The sequence below is a fragment of the Nymphalis io genome, chromosome 15 (assembly GCF_905147045.1).
Source record: "Nymphalis io chromosome 15, ilAglIoxx1.1, whole genome shotgun sequence".
NCBI classification, from domain to species: domain Eukaryota; kingdom Metazoa; phylum Arthropoda; class Insecta; order Lepidoptera; family Nymphalidae; genus Nymphalis; species Nymphalis io.
Window position 1 is genome coordinate 4,405,108 of NC_065902.1, and position 24,368 is coordinate 4,429,475.

The following is a 24,368-nucleotide window of genomic DNA, read 5'->3' on the forward strand; positions in this document are numbered from 1 at the left end:
TATGTTTAATTGTGTTATTTTATTAAAACATTTCATTTCTCAGTTACAATTATAATAACAGATATTTTTAATTTATGACAATAAAGTTAAATAGAAATACATATAAAACTTTTCAAAATAGTCATACGACAGCAAAATCTCCGTTTTGCGTCATTGGTGTATTTCAATGCATTTAATGTAATTTTGCAAATTTATCAATTTTCCGTTTCGAATAACGTAAATATTTCCTGAAATTAATTAAAATCATATTGCAATTGACACATTAAGGATTATAATGATTTTATTTATTTACCTCCTGTGATGAAACAGATGCTATGCGTATATAAGATATATACGACAGTAATTATTTGAATGGGTGAATGGTACCACACGAGATCATACTTAGTTTAGTAGGTGGTAACCGTGCAGTAATAAAATATTTCATGTAATTTATATACTTACAAAATAAGTGAGAGAATGTTCTATATCATATTTTTTCATTTCCGTAAAACATTGATCCTCACGTGCTCACGTGGTCTTATTTTAGTTGTTATAACATTAATTATATTTTTAAAATATTTTAATGACTGATATAGCAGCATAAAAGTGCCTGTTAATGTTCCAATGCTGGGCTAAGTCCTCCCTAAGTAAGGCTAAGTCCCCTGTTTAGGTTTGATCCTTACTCCACCACGCTGCAGCAATGCGGTTGACTTCACATCCGCAGCTGGAGTTCTGTTACACGTCTACCCAATACATGTAACAGATTCTCATCGGACACATGCATTATACACAAATTAAGCACATGAAAATTAAGAGAGGCTCGCTCGGGCTGGAACCTGTAGTCTTCGATTAAGATTGACATATTTTGTCCAAAACTGTCTCATATTATACCCAAAAACCAGTAAAAACCATATTTATTTAAAATTGGCATAAAGAAATCGAGTATATATAATGTGACACTTAACAAAGTCGAAAGCATTAATGCTATGAAATAGGCAATTATAATAAAACAATTTGAGTAGACAAAATTTGTAAAATTATATAGAGATAAAAGGCCTCGCGTTAGTCAAGTAAATTTGTTAAAATCTGCATAATAAATGCGGCATCACGCGTCATAACTTCAGAGGGAATAAATTAATTAAGTCTTATTCGGAAGGAGATTTGTTAAAACCCTCTTCTCTCCTAATAGCGCTGACAGAGAATAAAGTTATATTACTTTTAGAATAATTTGATCAGAAAATACATAAAGTACGTTATATGAAGATAAAAACAAATAACCCAGATTTATTCAATTTATTTTAAGAACATTTTACTTTTTTAAATTATCGTCACGCGACACTACATTTATAAACATTAACATTTCATTTTAAAATTCTGGTAATAGTCTAGTGTAGTAATTTTATTTTAAAATTCTAATAATAAAACAGTTAAACTATAATTGTCCCCTGGAATCTCCATATCAGTATCTTCAGTAGTTAGATATTTTTTGTTTTTTTTTTCGAAATCAATTCATTATCTTTAAATAGGAAACCGCAGCTCGTGCGGTATAGTTTTGAAAACAATATACAAACAAGCTTTTTAATAGTAGGGTGTGAAAATAGATTCAGTTCCCTAAGGAGAAGAGTGAGTCGGCAAGAAGTAGGAATACTAGTGAATATGATAGGCGCCAAGACGGCGCTCTGACTCATACGACCTCTTTAATCAGAGGACGCCTACAGCACTTCCTTAGCATAATATTCTTCTGCTAAACGATTTTACACCTTAATACTCAAGGCGTAAAACTACAGATAAAAACAAAAGCTCAAACAGTCATAAAAACTATGATAGCCGCTGCAGATGCTAAACTATAACAATGCTTTAAATCTGGAGTCTAATTTCCTTTGTCAATGTTCATCTTAAATCACTCGACTATTTTTACATCAAATGGACTTCTGTTCAATTTAAAAAAATGTACCAGCGTTTCCCTCAGCAACTATAATTTTTATGCAAACGTCGTCGCATTTCGCATCTTGTGTTATGAACTGTTAATCTTTCAAATATATTTTCAAAGAAATGTAACCGAAATAAATAAATTCGAAGCTTTGAAGTATTTAAATAACAAAAGAAATAAAATATAACAAAAATTATATTCTCACATACCGCGAATAAGTAACGAATAAGATCAAAAGTTTTATATTTGTATAAAATATAACGAATAATTAATTTCAACGACTGAAGTTGAAGTTTATTGTTGTAAGTAATATATGTAATATCTTTATTACTATATATCATTAATACTCTTACCGTTTTAAGTAATTTAACTTCGTGAAACATCTTATTTATCATCCGAAATAAAATCTAATTTGTATAATTATTAGGTGTATTGTATATGATCTTCTGCAACTATGCAATAAAAACTCCTTAGTCCATATTTGCTTAACACGACATTAAGACGTGACCCCTAACGTATCTTGCAAAAATTTGTAACTGCGTTTGACTGCGTATGTGTATTGTATACAGCCAAAGGGCACATATACAACAGTACACTTTAAACAAATTAAAATATTGATGAATATAAAACAACAATTACTAAGCTAATAAATGTAGCGGCCTAATTTAATTCTTATGTAGATTATAAATCGGTCACTTTTTAATTTTATTAATTCATCAAGAGGATTACAATATGCATCGCTGCATGGGGCATCGCATATCGCTTTTCAAGTCACTGAACTTTTTGTTAACCCAAATTGGCTTGTCCGTCTGTGTATGTTCACGATAATTAATCAAGCTTGCCAACAACTAAGGGACGTTAATAATGTCCAAGGACCACTTCAATTTATAACAATTCCCTCTCAAAGTCCGCAGATAATTAATAGTTGAGATAAATGCAGTTTACTGACTAGACGTATTCAACCGTAAGTAAAGCTTAATCTTTAGTATTAATTAATATTAAACGTACCTGTATCTAGATGAAAAGTTTTTATGTATTTATTATTATCATTGTGTTCTGTCTGGATCAGACAAGTTGTTATTTAGATTGAAATGAGTATTGTCCAGATGGTTAGCCTCTGGAATTATATTTTAACGCAACTAATATTTTTATAATAAATTAATGAAACAAAATGAAACTATATTGATAACAGATAACCAAGCGTTATTATTATTATTTTTTTTTTATGGAAGCCAACGCTACACAATGAACGCGTTCCATAACATTTATTTTTAAAACATATGATTAACATTGTGTATACGCTTACATACTACAAAAACAAGCAGGATATATAAATCATTCAATAAATCATTCTATGTAAATTCTTTACTTAAAATTTAAGCTTATATATGAAAAAAAGTGGTTAAAACGCGTGAATCTTAACCAATGATCGTGGGTTCTAACCGGGCAAGCACCACTGAATTTTCATGTGCTTAATTTGTGTTTATAATTCATCTCGTGCTTGACGGTGAAGGAAAACATCGTGAGGACCTGCATGTGTCAAATTTCACTGCAATTCTGCCACATGTGTATTCCACCAACCCGCATTGGAGCAGCGTGGTGGAATAAGCTCCAAACCTTCTCCTCAAAAAAGGAGAGGAGGCCTTAGCTCAGCAGTAGATCATTCACAAGCTGTTACTGTATGAAAAAAAGGACTTTTTTAATTAATACATAAAGAAAGAGACTTTCTTTTATTACAAACGCTATAATAGCATTTAACACAAACAAAACAATTTACATTTACTATATCAAAGCTACATAACTACTGTAACGTGAGATAACTGTAACTATATTCGTTAATGACATGTGGAAATGGCTTACTCTCCTGTTAAGTTTAAAATTAAATGAGGAGTTCAGGCATAATGATTCACTGCAGTTTGTCATAGATATTATTATATGCCAGTCGCCACACTTTCTAACGATACGTAATGTAAACAAAACCCAAAATCCTTGATAGATAGACAATCATTGATTAATTTGTAAACATTTTCATTTAATCAACATTAAATGTTTTCAAAAGCAAGTAATTTCATTTTTTTGAAATTAAAAATTTAACAGAAAAATCTGCTATTTAATAATAATGACGTATACATTTTTTAGTATATTATACGTATGATTCCAATGCTTCTTCTGAAACATGTATGATGTATCCTAAACATCATCACGATATTTTCTGTTACATTTTTAAATATACTTTAAAACTTATCAAGCTTAGTTATTATTTCCGTGATTAAAACCGACCTTGGGTAAGAGACACGTGTTTTCAACAGCTAATAGTTCTAACAATATGTATCATTACCGCTACATATTTAAATTGGTTTTTAGATTATTTACATAACCATAATACATATATGCACACTTATATATTTTTCAATATTGTATATATTAATTTATGCGTAAATAATAACTTTATCAATCATATTGCATATTGAATTTCACGATCTCATCCGGAGTGACCTTGCTGACGTCGAGTTACGGCAGCCGAACGTGCCGGTCATTGACTCATTAGAGTAGTGTTGTATTTATGTATAGTGACCTAATTTGGTATCATCACTTATCACCATGAATTATATTTCTAACAATCACTTTATAATAGGCTACCAATGTTTTTTAATGATTTATATTTTTCTTGATGCTAAGGATACTTTTGTATTATTTCTATTGTTTTAATTTATTCTAAATTTTAGTTTGCTATTTTAAAAATGTTAGTTTTTGAATTCGTTGGGTGGTTTATAACGTAAATTTGAAATTTAAAAAAAAACTAGTAACTGGATAGCTTTATATGATGAGCATATCTTTTATTTTATGTCATTTTGTACATTCAATTTTATATGAGTGAGACTTAATTAAAGTTCCGAGATGTAAAAACAAGAACTATTCACCGTTGTACATGAAAATGGACTTAATCCACACAAAATAGTAAAACAACAACGATTTCGTTCATTCCAGATTACCGTAGAACCATTTATCTTACGTTTCAATTAATCTTAATCGGCAAACTAGGAATTTATTTTCACCAGCGTTTTAAACGAATTTTAAAGATAATACTTCGTTCAGCAGTTTTCTGTGAAATGACGCAGTGCTAATTTAAAGGGTATTTTTCATTCGTGAAACAGTTACTTACAGAATAACATTTAAAATCTGGGTGTGTGAAAAAATAATATATAATCATACTCTATACAAATGTTTAAAGAAAAACAGTAAAGTAAAGTCCCACTGCTGGTGGGGAGCTTCTAAGCCTTTTTAAGGAAAAGGATCACCGCAGAGCACGAGATTAAACAGAAATTAATCATTTAAAACGTCAATAGTTTGCCTTTAACCCGTAGTCTTTGGTTAAGATTCACGTGTTTCTAACCACTGGGCCATACCGGCTCTTTTTGGCAATCTCTGCTCTTTCAGAGAGATTTTTTTATATTCGATTTTAAGTATTTATTATATGTTTTGTTGCATTATTCTTGATATAAAAGTTAACAAAAGTTACTTCTGCAAATGAGTTATTAAAATTTTGAGTGCATAGATTTAGTATTTCGTTCAAATGTTGCTATTGCTTGTATTTTTTATGACTCTCATATTGGAGATTGATGATAATGTGATCTAATAATTAAAAAAATCATTACTTTCATTCGGGTGCAATATTCATCCAATCTATAGCAGTTCACTGACTGATGTCTGCTTGCACTCGACCACACATGTTGTCAAGTACCAAGTATTTCGTCACACCGTTACGTGAACTGATCAATTCTTATAACTATAGACAAATGAGATATAAGGACAGAATATTTTCTCACAAAGAATTAAAAGAAACTCATTTAACAAGGTCAATATAGATTATAAGTTATTATAGTCATGTTCGAAATGTACGTTCTACCGAGACCAACAAGTAACTCTGTAATGACTCTTCCCGTCTATATAATTATATAATACATAAGTAATTAAATAAATTTGGAATTTAAATACAATCGAATTATTATTTATTCTGTATCAATGACTGCTAACCCGTGCTTTTTTATTATGTATTTATATATATTACATTACATTTATTATGTATTTATATATAATACATTTATATATATATTATTTACTGGTGGTAGGGCTTTGTGCAAGCTCGTCTGGGTAGGTACCACCCACTCATCAGATATTCTACCGCAAAACAGCAATACTTGATATTGTTGTGTTCCGGTTTGAAGGGTGAGTGAGCCAGTGTAATTACAGGCACAAGGGACATAAAATCTTAGTTCCCAAGGTTGATGGCGTATTGGCTATAAGCGATGGTTGACATTTCTTACAATGCCAATGTCTAAGGGCGTTTGGTGACCACTTACCATCAGGTGGCCCATATGCTCGTCCACCTTCCTATTCTATAAAAAAAAAAAAAATAGAATGTAATATATTCATATTGGATGAATGAAAAAAAACTGCTAGCACTGCTTAAGAGTCACGAAAGCGCATTTTAGATGGTTTCACGTGGGTTTATCTACATACAATTAACAATATGACAACTGATGCTAAGGAGGTGCTAATTTTTTTAAAGGTGGGGATATTCAAAAGATTTTAACGAGGATATATATTAAATAGAACTGACTGCCTTGTAGTGGCTAGTGCTAGATATAAGGCCGCTTTTGCACTATAATATGTTCCGCGGAGTCGGGCAATCCCTCTTGAGTGTGGCCGCGGTGGTCGATATCGGTCAGCAGTACATCATAATCATATTAAATAGAAAGACATGTATGGTCGACGACATAAAAACTTTAAACGTATTTGTAAGAAATGGTTAAAACTTAAAACACGTAAGGGTCAATGCAAGTAACTTATGTTAATAGGACTGGTTGTAGGAAGGTTCTACACGGGTTTAATCTATGACGTCGTTAAAGCTGTAACTCGTACGAGGTCCCTTCCCGCGGGCTTTTATCCCTATTTGGTACGCTCCTGATAAATTAGAAGTGTGACGTCTCGCATCTACTTTGACATGACGGGCTTTCTTGTTTTCTGTATAAGGCCTGGTGATTTTAATAAGTTTCGTTTATTTAAATGTGTTTATATTTACATTTCGTTGAGACGTGTTTAATAGTTATAGTTACGAGTACCTACGTAACTACATTGCCTTGACTTTGCAGGGATATTTCTTTCAAGTTTTTGTAATGGTAAGTATTATATAGGTCTATAACAGATTATAAAACTAGTGCTCAAAATGATAAAATAAAAATATTTTTCTACCGAAAAAAGCGCTAAAATAGGTGTTACAAAAACAGATTTAAATTTCAATTTACCAATTTATTTCAGTTTTCAATATTTGTATAATTATTCAAAGGATATATTTTTGTTTATTATTATATAACATATTTTTTAAATACATCGCTTACAATATATACACAAAAATTAGTATTATATAAATAATTTGAATTCAGGTAGGAGACAGATCAGATTATAAATATATTTATTCAAAAGAAAACTTTATCATTCAGTTTAAGGCAATGACTCCATATTAAGCATTTAAACTAAAAAGGTCTTAAATTGTTACATTTATAGACACGAAATACGTACGACAGAAACAAATATGAAATTCGTAAAATAAAGACGACTGATTTACAAAAATCCCGAGGGAAATTATGCCTAACGGTAAATGGTAATATTCGGAAGTATTGAACGTATAAAAATATTATAATATTGAAAACTAAAGTGATCATACCATTCGTGTAATCAGCGGATGAATCAGAATAAATTGATGATGGTATATAACCTATCACAGCTTAATTTGAATTGATGCCCCAAGGGAAATTATGCTAAATACAGACTCGCATTCAAATTTTGTAGATCGCATTCATTTGTATAAATAAAATTGCATTTATATTGAATGCACATAAAATATTTGCGCGATAAAAATATCGAGAGCAGCACCTTTAGATTATTAAGATACATTTTATTCAAACATAAATATAATTTTAATGTTTAAATTATCAAGTAACAAAAACGAAGGAGTGTATCATTGTAATAGGTGTAACATACATACTTATGTATGTATGTAGACTCATTTACCATCATACACATTTCCTAATCGCTGATTTGTATAATATACTATTAAAGTTATACCTAACCTACTTATATAACAAAATTGTGCTAATCGTATAAGTATATTAAATATTGAAATTAAAATTGATATTATATAAGGGGGACGCTGAGGTTTTTTTTAACATCTGCCTCATTGTTGTAAGGAACTTTTCTATTGATGAATTTCGTGTAACTCAAGCTGGTAACAAGTCTTAATCCTATTTCAACATACAGAATAAAAGTATACATCCCAAAAAATGAAGATTTTCCCATGGGATACATTCCACAAATTGTCTATCCACATTCACCGTCCAAAAGTGGAATTGGGGACATAACAACTCGTGTTATATAAAGTGTAATCATTGTTCTGAGTACTTACATATAACAATGTAATATAATAAATATATATATGTATAACGAACTGCAACAGATTCTGGTAAACATATTACATACCGTTGACATATATAACATTGCGTGCCGGAGACGTTTGAGATGTGATCCAGAGATTAATTTATTTACTGCGTAATTCCAAACATCAAAACATAAATAACAGTCGACCGCATCTCTTTGTGTAAGAAACGGCGCAGACCTTCTTTAGCACTGAGACTATCTCTAACTTTTTTATCATATGTTTTGTAAATATGGCTTGGATATACATTATTGATTTCATATCGTAACAAACAATTTAAATTGATATTCTTTTCTTTTCTGAAGTTCAATTTCTTGTTCTAAAAAAAAGATGCTTCTTCATCTCTACCCATGTGTTTGCTTTTGTATCGTCTAATTTGAGTATAAATGTTGATATGGATGCCTAGCTAAGTTCCTTCGACTTGTTCGCTTAAATTTTATTTTGAGAATAAAGCTACAATAAACTACAGTAAATTTTTTTTTGTTTTAAACTATTTGAATTGATATTCTTTTTTAAACTTGCTAGTAAATTATTAGCGAGCAGAGCGGAAATTTGAGAGGTGAGCATGTTGGGAGAGTGAGAATATAAAATCTTTCGATGATTTTTTTAATATATTTTGATCGAGTGACGATTAAGAAAACATGGTAAGGTCAGCAAGAAAAACTGTCATTATCACAAAAGTTTTGTAATGCCATTCGACCCTGTTTGTTATATAAATCAAGTCTCTGAAAACGAACTGAGTATAGGCTAATAATAATACTTACTAAATATCACAAAAAATTTTTACCATATATTTTGAACTTACTCATTAGAAACAAGACAAATAATATTTTTTTGTTCCGTAATTAAATTGATAATCGTTCAAATGTCTTGTAGAAAAATTGTCTTAAATCAAGGCTGGTTATTATCTCCCATGTTGGGAGGTTGACTAGGCGTGTTTGCCATAAGCGTCATAACGAGAACCGCAGCTGGTTATGTTGAATCACTTTTTACCGAGTTACGCACGGTATTAAAGGTAAAATAAAGAAGCGCCTTGAATACTATACTATAATTATCCTGAGATTTTTCTCATTTATAGTCGCAAGAAATAATTTATTCTTATTACTACATTTTTTTATCCATCTGATGGTAAGTCGTCACCAACGCTCATAGACATTGGCAATGTAAGAAATGTTAACCATCGCTACCATCGCCAATACGCCACCAACCTTCGGATTTAAGATTATGTTATGTCGCTTGAGCCTGTAATTACACTGGCTTACTCATCCTTCAAACCGGAACACAACAATAACAAGTCCTACTCTAGTCCTCTTTTGCGGTAGAATATCTGATGAGTACCTACACAGACGAGCTTGCACAAACCTACCACCAGTAAATTCTTATTATCATCGCAATTTACAAGGTATTTAATATACGATCATGTTGATTTTTATTGTAAACTTTATTGAGCTATAGTTATATTTTTAATAATGAACCTCATTGGTCTAGTGGCTAACTTATAAAGACGCAGATCCCGAGGTCACGGGTTCGAATCCCAGGTCGGGCCAATAAAAAGTTGTTGGATTTTTTTCGTCGAGAAATTCGTAGTAGTAACATGGAGTCTGGAAACTACCGGTGTTTACACTACCGTAATTCGGAATGCAAGATCAACAAAAAAACTTACAAACACCGGATTTCGTGATTTCAAACTTAAGCATGCAAGTCGGAGGAACTTAGCTAGGCCTCCATATCAACATTTATACTCAAATTAGACGATACAAAAGCTCACACATGGGTAGAGATGAAGAAGCATCCTTCTTTTTAGAACAAGAAATTGAACTTCGGGAAAGAAAAGAAAACTGGATTTATTCAAATTTATATTGAAGAACACAATGAAGTAATACAATTTGTATTTATATTTACTCCACGTACATTGAAGAAGTCATGCTGATCATAGATACGAGTTTCAGTTTCTATTCATTTTCTTATCAAAACATTTTCCAATTGGACTCTAGCACGTAACATAGTTACTATGTTAAAGAAAGAAAATAGAAAAACAGTTGCTCAGCTTTTTTGTTTGATTAAATTAGCATGTAAAAAAAGTAAGTCCGTTTTATATCGTGTATATGTTAGAACAGATAGAGTATACGTACTGTCTAGTTCAGTTGTATCTCGACAATAAACTTTTGTAAAAGTATAAAAATAATTAGCCGAGATGGCCCAGTGGTAAGAACGCGGGAATCCTAACCGATGATCGTGGGTTCAAACCCGGGCAAACACCACTGAATTTTCATGTGCTTAATTTGCGATTATAATTCATCTCGTGCTTAACGGTGAAGGAAAACATCGTGAGGAAACCTGCATGTGTCTAATTTCACTGAAATTCTGCCACATGTGTATTCCACCAACCCGCATTGGAGCAGCGTGGTGGAATAAGCTCCAAACCTTCTCCTCAAAAAGAGGAGAGGAGGCCTTTAGCCCAGCAGTGGGACATTCACAGGCTGTTACGGACGATAAAAATAATTAAAGCAGTCGAAATGTTATACTCATATCTCATTCTAATTTAGTCGCTGATATATCGTACAGTAAAATATAAACAATACAACTTCACAACTCAAACTTTATCGCTAAATAAAATACTTTATCTCAATACCAAATTTGTTGCTCTTTTCTTTATGGTTTAAAAAATATTTTGAAATTAATTGTAATATATAATATTACATTTTTATTTATTTATGACGAAATATCGTCTGATATTATCTGATCTGATAATATTTTATTTTTATATTATACAGATATGCATATCATATGCATCTAAAGTTATAAAAAAATTAAATGTATTATGAACACGTAAAGTTCAACTAAATTTTTTTAATAAAACGAAACCATTTTCAAAAGCTTATTATTATGATTATATTTCGCACCTACACTACATTACATAAATAAAGTTATAAAGTATTAAATTTTATCTATGCAATAAAAACGAATTTACGACATTCTAAGAAAAGATCTGCGTTAATTTTATAAAATGGAAATATTGTAATGAAAACGACGAACATAAAGTACTAACAAAAAGATAGTATTGTCACTTAATTCACTTTGAAGCTTAAAAATACTTTTTATGTTTGTTCATCACTTTACAGCCATTTAAAAAAATAAAACTATACGAAGCATCAGATAATTATAATATATTTTGTAATAAATCGATCTTTCCAATTACCCTTAGAAGGATAAATATGTTTGTGACTGTCAGTAAATATTATTTTTAATCGTGTGATCAATGCCCGAAAATATTATAGGCTTAAGATCGATAGGATCTTCACTTTAATAATTATAAAATTAAAAAAGAATATAGCCTATCACAGTACGTCGGTTTTCAATATTTCACGAGTGAGATACGAAGCGAACTCCTACAGAAAAGCACTGCAGAATTCAATATTAAAGATACTCTAGTTTTAACGGCAATTTTTGTCATGAAAAGACAATATTACTGTTTACTGAGAAGCAATAACCGATTTTCAATGCCTCAGCACTATTCCTAAGGCGATTCTAGTAACGCCTTAGAAAACTATTTTCACCTTGATGTAAACAAAAACGTGCAAGATTATATAAGGTTTCTTGCGGACTTTTGGGTGACTTATTTCAATTTCTAAGTCTTCAACTGATGATATGTATATTTCTTTTTAAAAAAATAAACCATATTTCTATTTTACTAATTTAATAAATAAATTTTAAAGGCAAATTCTGTAACAAAAAGAACGTACATAAAATGTTTAAAAGATCAATTATTTATAGATTAATAGCTACCTTTCTTAGAATAAAACGATTCTTCTACTAAGAATTATAAAAATTCATCATTTTGAACTGACATAACATACGTTTTTAATAGTCATTCTCACGCTTTGCGGCCGTTGGATTGAGTATGCACACGACGCCCTACGTATTCCATCTGAGTCGTTCCGTGTCTAGGTTTTGCAATGCAATGCACTTTCATTGTAAGGCTTAAAAGGAATGTATTGATTTTAATTATCAATGATTTATAAGGAGCCAAAAATTTAAATAAGTCAATTTTATTTAAACATTAATGGTAACTTAAATTAGACCTCTACCAGAACTGGGATAAAAATATTGTTTAAAGAAATATAGTTTTCTATTTTAGTTTAATTGCTAATATTTTTAAAATATATTTTAATCAGGTTCAAACCTAAAATTGTTTTAGAACCATTTAAATTAGAACAATAAAAACATCAAATCAGTTAAAAGCTCTTATTACTAAACTTTTATTAATAGCAGTTTACACGAAAACCACAAAATCTATAACAATGTTTAGCAAGTTAATAAAATAGTGTAGTTTATCGGTGAAAATGTAATTAAGTGCACAAGCCAGGCGTCAAAATGGATGTTTAAAGCGCCTTTGACGTTGTTCCCTGGAAAACCGATAGTAATCTGAGTGGCATTAGCCGAGCGCCAAGTGTACGGACGATATCAGCGCCTCCTGAATCTAATTTAACTTTCGTTCGTTAAAACGCTTGATGAAGCAGTTTTAAGTATATGGGTCACGTTTAATGTGTTTTGTTTATCTGCTATGTATTGTTTTCATTGCAATACCTAAGATAAAAACATAAATATGACTGTAATAACCTGTGAATTACCAACTGCTGGGCTAAAGCCTCCTCTCCCTTTTTGAGAAGAAGCTTATTCCACTACGCTGCTCCAATGCGGGTTGGTGGAATACACATGTGATAGAATTTCAGTGAAATTAGACACATGCAGGTTTCCTCACGATGTTTCCCTTCACTGTCAAGCGCGAGATGAATTATAATCACAAATTAAGCACATGATGCTGCTTGCCCGGGTTTGAACCCACGATCATTGGTTAAGATTCACGCGTTCTTATCACTGGGCCATCTCGGCTACAATATGACAGGATTTATTCAATTCTTTATAACCGCCTATATGCATATGTATACTGGAATCTAGGTAAAGCTGCAGCGTTCTGGGTGCAGCTTACCTAGATGCAGTTTTTTTTATATATTTCTAATATCAAAAAAACTTAAGTATATCTATCGGTTGAAACAAAAGAAAGGGTAAATCAGATAAATGTCAAACACAACTATATATAGCATATAGCTTGTGCTGATATCGTCATATAGCTGATAAAATTTAACGTGAAAATATATAAACAGATTTAAATTAAACTGCATGTGGGAAAATTTTATCTTAAAATGCAAGCTATTATTATGCTGTTAAAAAAATATATTAAATACAGCTATAACGTCTTTATAACAAAAGATACATTCTATGTTAATTATTTATGATACATTTTAATACGACCACTGATTATCATTGCAACACCCTCAACCAAACAACTTCCGTAATTAAAATATCCTCATAAGCCGCAGTGTGGCATTCTGCCAAAGGTGACACAAAGCAACAGTGTTCACAAAAATGACATTTCTGGTCGAATCCCATTTTACAAGATCGACTAATTATGGTAAAATGGGAAACATTAAAGTTATTTTAAGGTGTGAGCTAACAATAGTAATTTTATATGTGTGTTAAGAATTTTTTATGCGTATAATATACCTAAATCTCGCCCCTAAATGTATGTTTCCTTTTTATTCGTGACTTCGTTCACGTGAATTCGAATGAAAAATCGTTTAAACCTTTCGAAGTTCCAACTAAAATTATAAGACGATAAAAAGCTTGAAATTAAAGACAGTCACTCCATTTTATTTATTTGAATAAATTAGGTACTACCAATAAAACGTGTTTATTTCACAACAACCTACTTACCGACGAAGATCGATGTCGTAAAATCTTATTTTCGAGTATATTTTTCATTTTTAGCTGAACGTGAAATTTATTTCAACTAAAAGCTAATATAACCAGTTTGCATTACGTCTAGACTCTCCTTTACTAAGAAAATGAAATGAAACTCGAAGATGTCTTGCAACATAATATTGAACATAAATTAACATGAAACAAAATAGGATGCTAAAAAGATTATTTTTAAAAAACCTTTTTTAAAAACACGATGTTTTATTTTATAGAAGTTTGTTCATTACTTGTTTTACTTCATTCATTGTTGTTATTTGATATTGAAATTGTTATTTTAATATAACCTCGCCGATTTTAATCTAATAAAAATATAATAAATATAAATATAATAAAAATATACGATATTTTTATTATATCATTTAAAATATATGCAATTAATTAAATTTAATTTCATTGTTGTCGATATACTCATAATACAAATTTTCTGAAAATCTAATAATATATTTAATAGTCAATAAAATCAATCCCATCACCAACACAAATTATCAATGCCTACTTTATCACTGCTTACATATCCCAATTGATATACTTCATGAAGTTAGTAAAGTAATTGTAACTTAAATTCAGAACAATGAAACGTTGTTATATTCATTATATTTCCAATGACGACATTAAGACATATACGAACACTACAGGGAAATCTATTGCGGTTTCAAACTATGCACTCTGATTTCTGATGAATTAAACAAATACTATACTTACGTCAAAGTCGCCGGAACAAACCAATTTCCCTGCCAAAGTAATTTCATTTAATTTCGTGTGTCACTCGCAGATTTGAAATGCAAATGCTGTCCCTTATTGTCGTCCCTCGAAATTCAAACAGATACTATTGTCCCTCACTCACAGCTCGATGAAAATAATATGCTTTTGTTCAATGATATAATGGAAGGCTTTTTTTGCAACAAAATATTAATATTTTCCTCGAAGAATTTGCTTTGAATAAAATATATAAATTTAAAATGACTTCACCGTTTAGAGACAGTAAGTTTTATTTGGCAATCGACCTGTTAGCTCTTTCTCACATTGTAAATATTTTTATATTGTATCGATAACAGACTTCACAATCATCTTCATATCATTTTCCTATAAATTAATAGTGAAATATAAAAAACAATTCTATCATTCAAAATATTTTTGTCCTGAATAAAATAATACCAAGTAGTTCTCTCTACTATTTATATTAAACTATTTACAAAGCGATTCATGACCCAAAAATTTCAAACCACATTAAACATTACTATCCAATAAACAATGTATCAGAACGATCGGTATAAAACTTTTAATGATTTCAAATGTAAAACGCTTAAATCTTTTGTCTAGAATTTTATTCTATTGTCAGAATAAGTTCTGACGGACGATATATGGCTCCCACGTATTACTCATTATTGTCATTAGTCGTCGAACAGATGTTCATATAACAGATGATTATAACCTATTAACTGTTATTAACTAACCCACTAATATAGAAGCTGCTGAAGCTATGGCCTATTTAATTTTGTAGTTCTTTGCAAAATGTGATTATTTGTTTCACAACTTTACTATAATTTTAAAAATAATTGAAATGAATAATGTTATTGAGTGGATTTTATCTTATTTCCAGAACACTTATAAAAAATGGTTAACGAATATTATAAATAATATCTCATACGATTTACCGTTTTATAGGTTGTTTTTTCTTAATTTTTTGTAGTTTTAAGTCATATAATATTTTTATGAAATTTTATAAATATAGAAAGAAAGAAGAATACAGCCGTTTTATTTTATATTATTTATAATTTAAAATAAACGCTAGTCAAATGATACATCAATTTTGAAATTAATATTATTATGAATCGTTTAAATATTTAATAAAAAAATGTTATAAAAAATACATAATTTGAATATCAACTTTAATTCAACAATATCGATTATAGTCGATATAACCGCTGCACTAAACACGCGTTGTTCAGAGCCATTAATATCCACTCTCGATAGGGTAATGACGTCGAATGTGCTGACACATGTCAACGGGTGCGAACACAGAGTTAGCCCAACCCCCAAAGCTTAATTAGTTTACGATGATAGACACGATGGGGTATGGTAATGAAATAATGACTTTGCAATCAGAAAAAAGTCTCATGGTAAAATGTATTGATCGAAAGTATACCCAAATAATAATCATTGTTGTGTTATTCAATACATTTTGCCAAATAAGTTAATCAATATACAGAGAATAATTTGAAATAATATTTCAAATTATTCTTTATTAAACTATTACTTTGTAAATTTATTACAATGTAAAAGTTTACAATATATTACTGCTTATTAATCAATATCTTTCCCACTTTGATAGAGATGGAACAAAAATAATCATCAAAACATTAATAAATAAGAAATTAAACCCGAACATAATATATATACATAGAGACGAATTGAGGACCTCCTAGTTCGTAGTAATTCGACTTCAATCTATCTAAGGCGATCCCATCTCATTGATATTGAACATTAATATGTATAATAAGTAGTATTTAAGTTTTTTAATTAAATAAAATAAATACTTTCCATTTTATGTTAATATTATTGTAAAAAAGTAAATTTTGAAAATACAACAATTGTATTATATAATTACATCGTAGATGTAAATCAGAATAAATAAAAGGACTTGATTGTAAATGATATATCATTGTTATTGTGAAATGAGAACCAGTTATTTCTGTCCGTTTATCCACATACATTTATACAGCGATCGTAAGGCACTGCCTTGTCTTGGAATAAAGACTATTTCAAGCCTTGAGCGCACATACTTTTTTCAATGGATTTATTTTTTGTAACAAAGAAATCGTGAACTTTATTGCAAACAACTGTAAGGGTAGAGTGATAAATCCTATTGATTTATAGCAAGCGAAGAAATTGAATTTGTTTTCATAGTTTTATTTCTCTGTTCATACTACCTACTTGCAGTTTTTTTTTTTTTTTTTTATAGAATAGGAAGGCGGACGAGCATATGGGCCACCTGATGGTAAGTGGTCACCAACGCTCTTAGACATTAGCATTGTAAGAAATGTCAACCATCGCTTACATATCCAATGCGCCACCAACCTTGGGAACTAAGATTTTATGTCCCTTGTGCCTGTAATTACACTGGCTCACTCACCCTTCAAACCGGAACACAACAATACCAAGTATTGCTGTTTTGCGGTAGAATATCTGATGAGTGGGTGGTACCTACCCAGACGAGCTTGCACAAAGCCCTACCACCAGTGACCAGTTAGCAAGATTATATTAAAATCTTGGTAGATATGTAAGTAAGTCTATTATAAACTATAAATTAAAAACAACGCAATACATTTAATTTATATTGCAATTCAATGAGAATTGCTTTTCATTACAAACTAAACCTTGTACCACTGAAGTTAATGTTGGTTTGCCGTTTCAGGCCAGTGTGGTTGATTTACATTTACCGCGTCATATAAGAATACATTTATTGATTACTCACGTCGACAAAACGAAATTAAATCTAACAAGTATTCATTGTCCTCAAAATTACACCAAACATTTAACAAAACCATCCTTGATATCTTTCGAAGTATCGGATACACAATTAAAAAGAAAGTAGTCCAGACTAATGAGATTCTTCAATTAATTTAAGTGAATTAAAGGACAAATAGCAAACATCACGCGATTCAGGAACTTAACGTCCTAGATTCGGCAGGAGCCCATTTATGGAGTAGGGAAGTGCTGTTAAATTAGCAATGATTACGGTCGTTTTGAGAGGGCACGCGATATTGTGATTTGTTTCTTGATCAACTCTTGTATACATTTAACAAGCATGTTATTCTGCCTTTGGCATTGAAATTTTGAGCAATAAGACGACTTTACTCTGTGATCCTTAAGAGTACACTGTCATATATATTTTATCGATTTTGGAAATGATATATAAAAAGCCTGCTTCATGAAATGCGGATAAGCACCGCTTACTTTTTATGCATTCCCGACGGTATAGGAAAACCTACTGAGGAAACCATCCATTTATTTGCGAGTAGCTTCCTCCTTAATAGGAGAAGAGCCCTTGCTCAGCTGTGTGACACCCATTGGGCAATTATTGTTTACTTAATTTATAATAACTTAAAATTTTGAGTCCTTTAAAACTATTTATCCAATTTACCTTTACACATATCTTTAAAAAGTACTACAATAAGTGAAATAAATAACCGTAAAAATGAAATTGCTTTTGACTCAACAAAATATATCTTTAAAACATCCATTAACGAGAATCAATTAACAAACGAAGTATGAATAATATGAACACATCGTATTATTGTGTCAGTACTTATTTATCTTCCAAATCATTTTAATAAATTGAAAATCAGCGGTATCGGTAATAAATTTCAAATTAACAGCGATCAATTAACGTGGCACTGATTCCGACGATCAATAACGGTTTTAACCTAATTATTGACATATTCGCATTGCTTTATGGGTTCATTCAGCCGTTTGGCATAAATTATTGCAGACCTCTATGGAATCTATAGGTCCGTTGACCCGACTTACTTTTGTAGAGCGCCGGGTCACGTCCTCAAACGTTAGTTGTACTAAAAATAAACTATTTGTTTGCTTTTAATTTCTTATTTTAAATAATTAATTTAATTTAACAACCAAAATTTTTATGAACATATTATCAATCAATCAATCAATCAACAGCCAATCGTTGTCCACTGCTGAACATAGGCCTCTCCCAAGGTGCGCCAAAGCTCCCTGTCCTCCGCCTTCCGCATCCAGTTGGTGCCCGCCACCTTCTTAAGGTCGTCGGTCCGCCTGGCTGGAGGGCGCCCTACGCTGCGCTTGCCGATTCGCGGTCTCCACTCTAGGACTCGTCTGCTCCAACGGCCATCGGTCCTACGACATACGTGACCAGCCCACTGCCACTTCAGCCTGCTAATTTTGCAAGCTATGTCGGTGACTCCGGTTCTTTTCCGGATAATCTCATTTCTGATCTTATCCTTCAAAGATACTCCGAGCATAGCTCGCTCCATAGCACGCTGAGCGACTTTGAATTTGTGGACTAGTCCCGCAGTTAGTGTCCACGTTTCGGCACCGTATGTCATGGCAGGTAAGACGCATTGGTTGAAGACTTTCGTCTTCAAACATTGCGGTATAGACGACTTGAGGACTTGACGAAGGTTGCCAAATGCTGCCCATCCCAAGCGAATTCTTCGATCGGCTTCCTTCTCGAAGTTGTTCCTACCGATTTGTATAATCTGTCCTAGGTAGGTATATTCACTAACAACTTCGAGAGGTTTCCCCTCGACGTATATCGGTCCCGGCACGACATGCCTATTGAACATGACCTTGGTCTTGTCCAAGTTCATGCCGAGACCGACACACCGGGAAGACTCGCCTAGGCTACGCAGCATTTCGGTGAGTTGTTCCAGCGACTCTGCTATGATGACGATATCGTCGGCAAATCGAAGGTGTGAGATGTACTCGCCGTTTACATTGACTCCATACCTAGTCCAATCCAGCGTTTTGAAAACGTCTTCCAACGCGTTGGTGAACAGTTTCGGGGATATTACATCCCCCTGTCTCACCCCTCTGCGCAATTGGATCGCCTTCGTCTTACAGTCCTGGATGTGGACAGTCATTGTAGCGGCGTTGTACAGACATCTCAGTACCTCGATATATCTCCAATCGATATGACATCTCTGCAATGAGTCGAGCACTGCCCAGGTTTCGATGGAGTCGAAGGCTTTCTCGTAGTCCACAAATGCCATACACAGCGGCTGATTGTACTCTTCGGTCTTCTGCACAATCTGCCGAACAGTATGGATGTGGTCCACGGTGCTGTAGCCTGATCGAAAGCCGGCTTGCTCTGGGGGCTGGAACTCGTCAAGTCGTCTGGCGAGACGGTTCGTGACGACTCTTGAGAACAGCTTATACACGTGACTCAGGAGGGAGATTGGTCTGTAGTTTTTCAAGAGGGTTTTATCACCTTTCTTGAAAAACAGTACCACCTCACTCCCGCTCCACGTTTCCGGGGTCTTGCCATGTTGGATGACGGAATTAAAGAGGCTTGCTAGCTCTTTCAGGACCGGAGTCCCGCCTGCCTTAAGCAACTCTGTTGTGATTCCGTCATCTCCCGGAGATTTGTTGTTTTTAAGCTATTCTAGAGCCGCCCTAATCTCTCCTTGGTCAACGACCGGGAGCTCCTCGGAGTAATGGCGCATAAGAGGGGCGCGCTGGTCATCAATACTGATTCCCATGGGTTTATTCGATCTTGAAGAGAACAACTGCCCATAAAACCTCTCTACTTCTCCGATAATCTCAGGCCTAGAGGTAACGACCCCACCATTTTCAGTTTTAAGTTTTGTCAGACGCGGCCTCCCAAACTTGCGAGCGAACACTTTCGATCCCCGATTTTGCTCAATCGCAGCCTTGATGGCACGGGTATTGGAGCGTCGGAGATCGCGTCGCGTCAGCGTTTTTATTGTTCGGTTTAAGGCCTTATCTGACAAAAACGATGGTAGTTCTCGTCGTTTTCTCATGAGCTCGAGTGTCTCAGCAGAGAGTTTTGGTGCGTTGTCTCTTCTCTGTGGCGGAAAACACTTGCGGGATGTGTTTTGCAGTATTTTGACCAGCGTGTCGGTTCTCTTATCAATGCTGCTTATGGTTTCCAACGCGGTGAATTGATTTTGAAGTTCCATTTGGAACTTTTCGGAGCCTTGAGCAGCTTGGAGCATGGTAGGTCGGAGAGTAGACCTCATCATTCTCGATCTTTCGGCTTTTAAGTTGATATTTAGAGTGCCTCGAACCAAGCGGTGATCACTTCCGGTATTAAACCTGTTGATCACTGAAACATCTCTAAATATGTGCCTTTTATTCGAGATGATAAAGTCTATCTCGTTCCTTGTCACGTTATCGGGGCTTTGCCAGGTCCACCTCCTCTGAGGCTTCTTTTGAAAGAAAGAATTCATCAAAAAAAGCCCCTGCGCTTCGAGAAAGTTTACCAGCATTTGCCCCCTGTGATTTTTGCAGCCCAAGCCGTAAGGTCCGACTTTCGATTCACCGCTATCTTGTACTCCCACTTTAGCATTAAAGTCTCCCATAACAACATTGTAGTGGGCCCTCGAGGTGTCGTTGAGGGCCTTTGCGATGTCCTCGTACATCGCGTCGACCACATCATCAGAGTATGTCGAAGTTGGCGCATATACCTGTACAACCTTCAGGGAGTACCTGTCGGAAAGTTTTAGGACAAGGTACGCTACCCGGTTCGACACACTACTGATTTCCACAATGCTGCTAATGAGATCCTTTTTGACTAGAAAACCGACACCACCCTGGGAGAGGTTATCACCTTCGCGGAAGTAGAGTAAGTTACCGGACTCTAGAGTTATCGTGTCCTCCCCCTGTCTTCGGACTTCAGATAACCCCAGTATATGCCAGTTTATATGACTTAACTCTACTTCTAATTCGGCGAGGTGATGGTCCAGCCTCATCGAGCGTCCATTATACGTTGCCATTTTCAGTCGTTTTATACGGTAGCCTGCCGTGAACCGGTGATTCTTAGCACCCCCTGCCCTGCCGATACCGCGACCGCTACCTTGGTCGGGCCTAGCGGGCTTGCCGGTAACTGGGGGCCTTTTTTTGGGCGCATCTGCCATTTAGGGAGGTGGTTTGCCCATACTCGCCGCGCTGGGCAGGCGTGTTGGCGAGCGCAGTAGGGGGTAAGATGTTTATGGGAGGGGGGACGCTGCTGCCCATCCCCCCTTTTCCCCGTCCCTCAGTCGCCTCTTACGACACCCACGGGATGAGATTGGGGGAGTACTATTCTAAGCCGGTACTCCACGGCGAAATGAACATATTAGACACAAGTAAAATTTTAATGAAAATCGATAAATCATATTCATATCTTAATACGAAGAAAAAGTACAGCGTACTCAAGTAGTAGTATAATATAATAACTGAACTTATTGTATAATGTGTGTCAATATAGTTATTTTAATAAACTTCTTAATAAATATTTCAAAGAAAAACAGGAAGTATCTACCAAATTCTTCAAAAATTATGAATCTTAATGAGATAAATAAACTACGTGCTACTACGTAGATAAAGATACTACGATGGTTACTTAACATTGTAAAGGTTGACATAACACACGGCCTTACGTAACGGTTTCGCAAAACAGCAATACTTGATATTGTTGTGTTCCGGTTTGAAGGGTGAGTGCGCCAGCGTAATTACAGACACAAGGGACATAAAATCTTAGTTCCCAAGGTTGGTGGCGCATTGGCTATAAGCGATGGTTGACATTTCTTACAATGCCAATGTCTAAGGGCGTTTGGTGACCACTTACCATCAGGTGGCCCATATGCTCGTCCACCTTCCTATTCTATAAAAAAAAAAGCTTAAGGTGAATACGGCTTGATTCTTACTCCATTGATATGTTTATAAAATACATGAGCGATGAATTTTATTCAAATTTTTTAATTCCTCACTAACTCGTACAAGGAGTGCAACTTTCGAATACTTTAAGCAAAAAATCAAATTCTATATGTGTTGTAAAACAAAAAGAAATACCTATATTAATTTACTATATACGTTTGTAATTATATACAGAAATCAATAGATTTTTTTTTAATTTTGCCAATAATTATTTATAAAGTATTAGTAGGTGTTAATATACCTAAAGGTTATTTGTACCAGACCATTACTTTTTAACCGGTGACTCCTTAGATTTCTAAATTATTTGAACAGAAGACACATACATTAATAGGGAAGATAAATATTACGTATCAGAGGGCGGCGTCTTGCTCCGAGGCTTTACCATTTGTAGAGGAGCGTAGGTAAACTTCATAAGTAAACTAGACCCTCTAATCGGCACTGCGAAGCAAATTCTATTGATGTAAAGTAATTCAATTCTAACATTCATGTTTTGGCTCAAAATATTTACATCAAATCCTTATGTTAAATCATTACAAAAAAATATAAATATATATTTTGACAATAACGTAATGTTAACGTGGAAGGAAAGAACATAGCCAAATATAAGATTAAACTGATGCGTTGTAAAATATTTTTTTAACCCCCGATATTCGAATTGTTTGAATTATTCATGAATACTATTTATTAATATTTTAATATAAGTATGTTCGAAGTGCATAACTAACTTTTTTTATTTATTTCAGAAAAGTTACCTCGAAACCTTTGGTTATTTAAGAAAAGGCCACCCAGAAGTTGGGAACTTGCTCATGGGGGACGTCTCGCAATCCTATGAGGATGACTTTAGGATTGCCATCAAAACGTTACAAGTATGTTCTATTAATTTTCGTAGCAGTAGTCACAAAATATGTACACATATGTCTATTATATAATATTGAAAATTTAAAATTATGCTACAAAAATGTTTACCAATCGTAAAATAACTCATTATTTTCAGGAATTTGGTGGTTTACCAGTGACTGGTCTTATAGATCATGCCACCGTAGAACTAATGAAAAAGAAAAGATGTGGAAGACCAGACAGGGAGCCGGGATATGACGAGAATGGAAGAAGACGGAAGCGTTTTGCAGTACAGGGAGAAAAATGGAAACACACCAATTTAACTTGGAGGTAAGTTTAAGATAATTATAAAACTCCATAAGTATAAAAGATGACCGCATATTTTAAAATAAATTCCTGTATTATCAAAAATTACATTATTATCAACGCCATCTATTACATATTGTAAAAACCATTTAGTACAAATTGAATTAGTCTTTTAGTAAATTCCTAGGTGGCGCTTCTAGAGCAAAACAGCGGCCTCTAGCGTCATATCAACCAAAACATTTTACAAATCTACTCTTCACTAGATGTCGCTAGATACCCAAATAAAATTATTTGTTTTTTATTATTATTGTCGAATTTAATATAATTATGTAGCTGAATACAAAATAAGAAAACATTAAAAAAAACAAAACCTTGTTTTATCATTTTGAATTAAAACATAAGTAGGTATTTAATTATAATTATGCGAAATTTTCAGTTTAATATTGTTGTTATAATTATGTTTTATTCTTAACTGTTTTCTTTATTACTTACCTTATGGACATATTATCTATGAAGTCGCAGAATTTATTTCTCCAACAGCACAGTAATACTTTAGGGCCACATAAAATTGATGACAAATAATAG

General features: G+C 33.2%; 1 protein-coding gene across 1 annotated transcript in view; it reads left to right on the forward strand.

Annotated features, from left to right (window-relative positions):
* The window catches only part of LOC126773616 (matrix metalloproteinase-2-like), a 152,816-nt gene that overhangs the window by 35,169 nt on the left and 93,279 nt on the right, over positions 1-24,368 (forward strand). The window contains exons 3-4 of the mRNA XM_050494600.1: positions 23,384-23,506; positions 23,635-23,807. Coding sequence (XP_050350557.1) covers positions 23,384-23,506; positions 23,635-23,807 — 296 coding nt within the window. The remainder of the gene's footprint in view (positions 1-23,383; positions 23,507-23,634; positions 23,808-24,368) is intronic.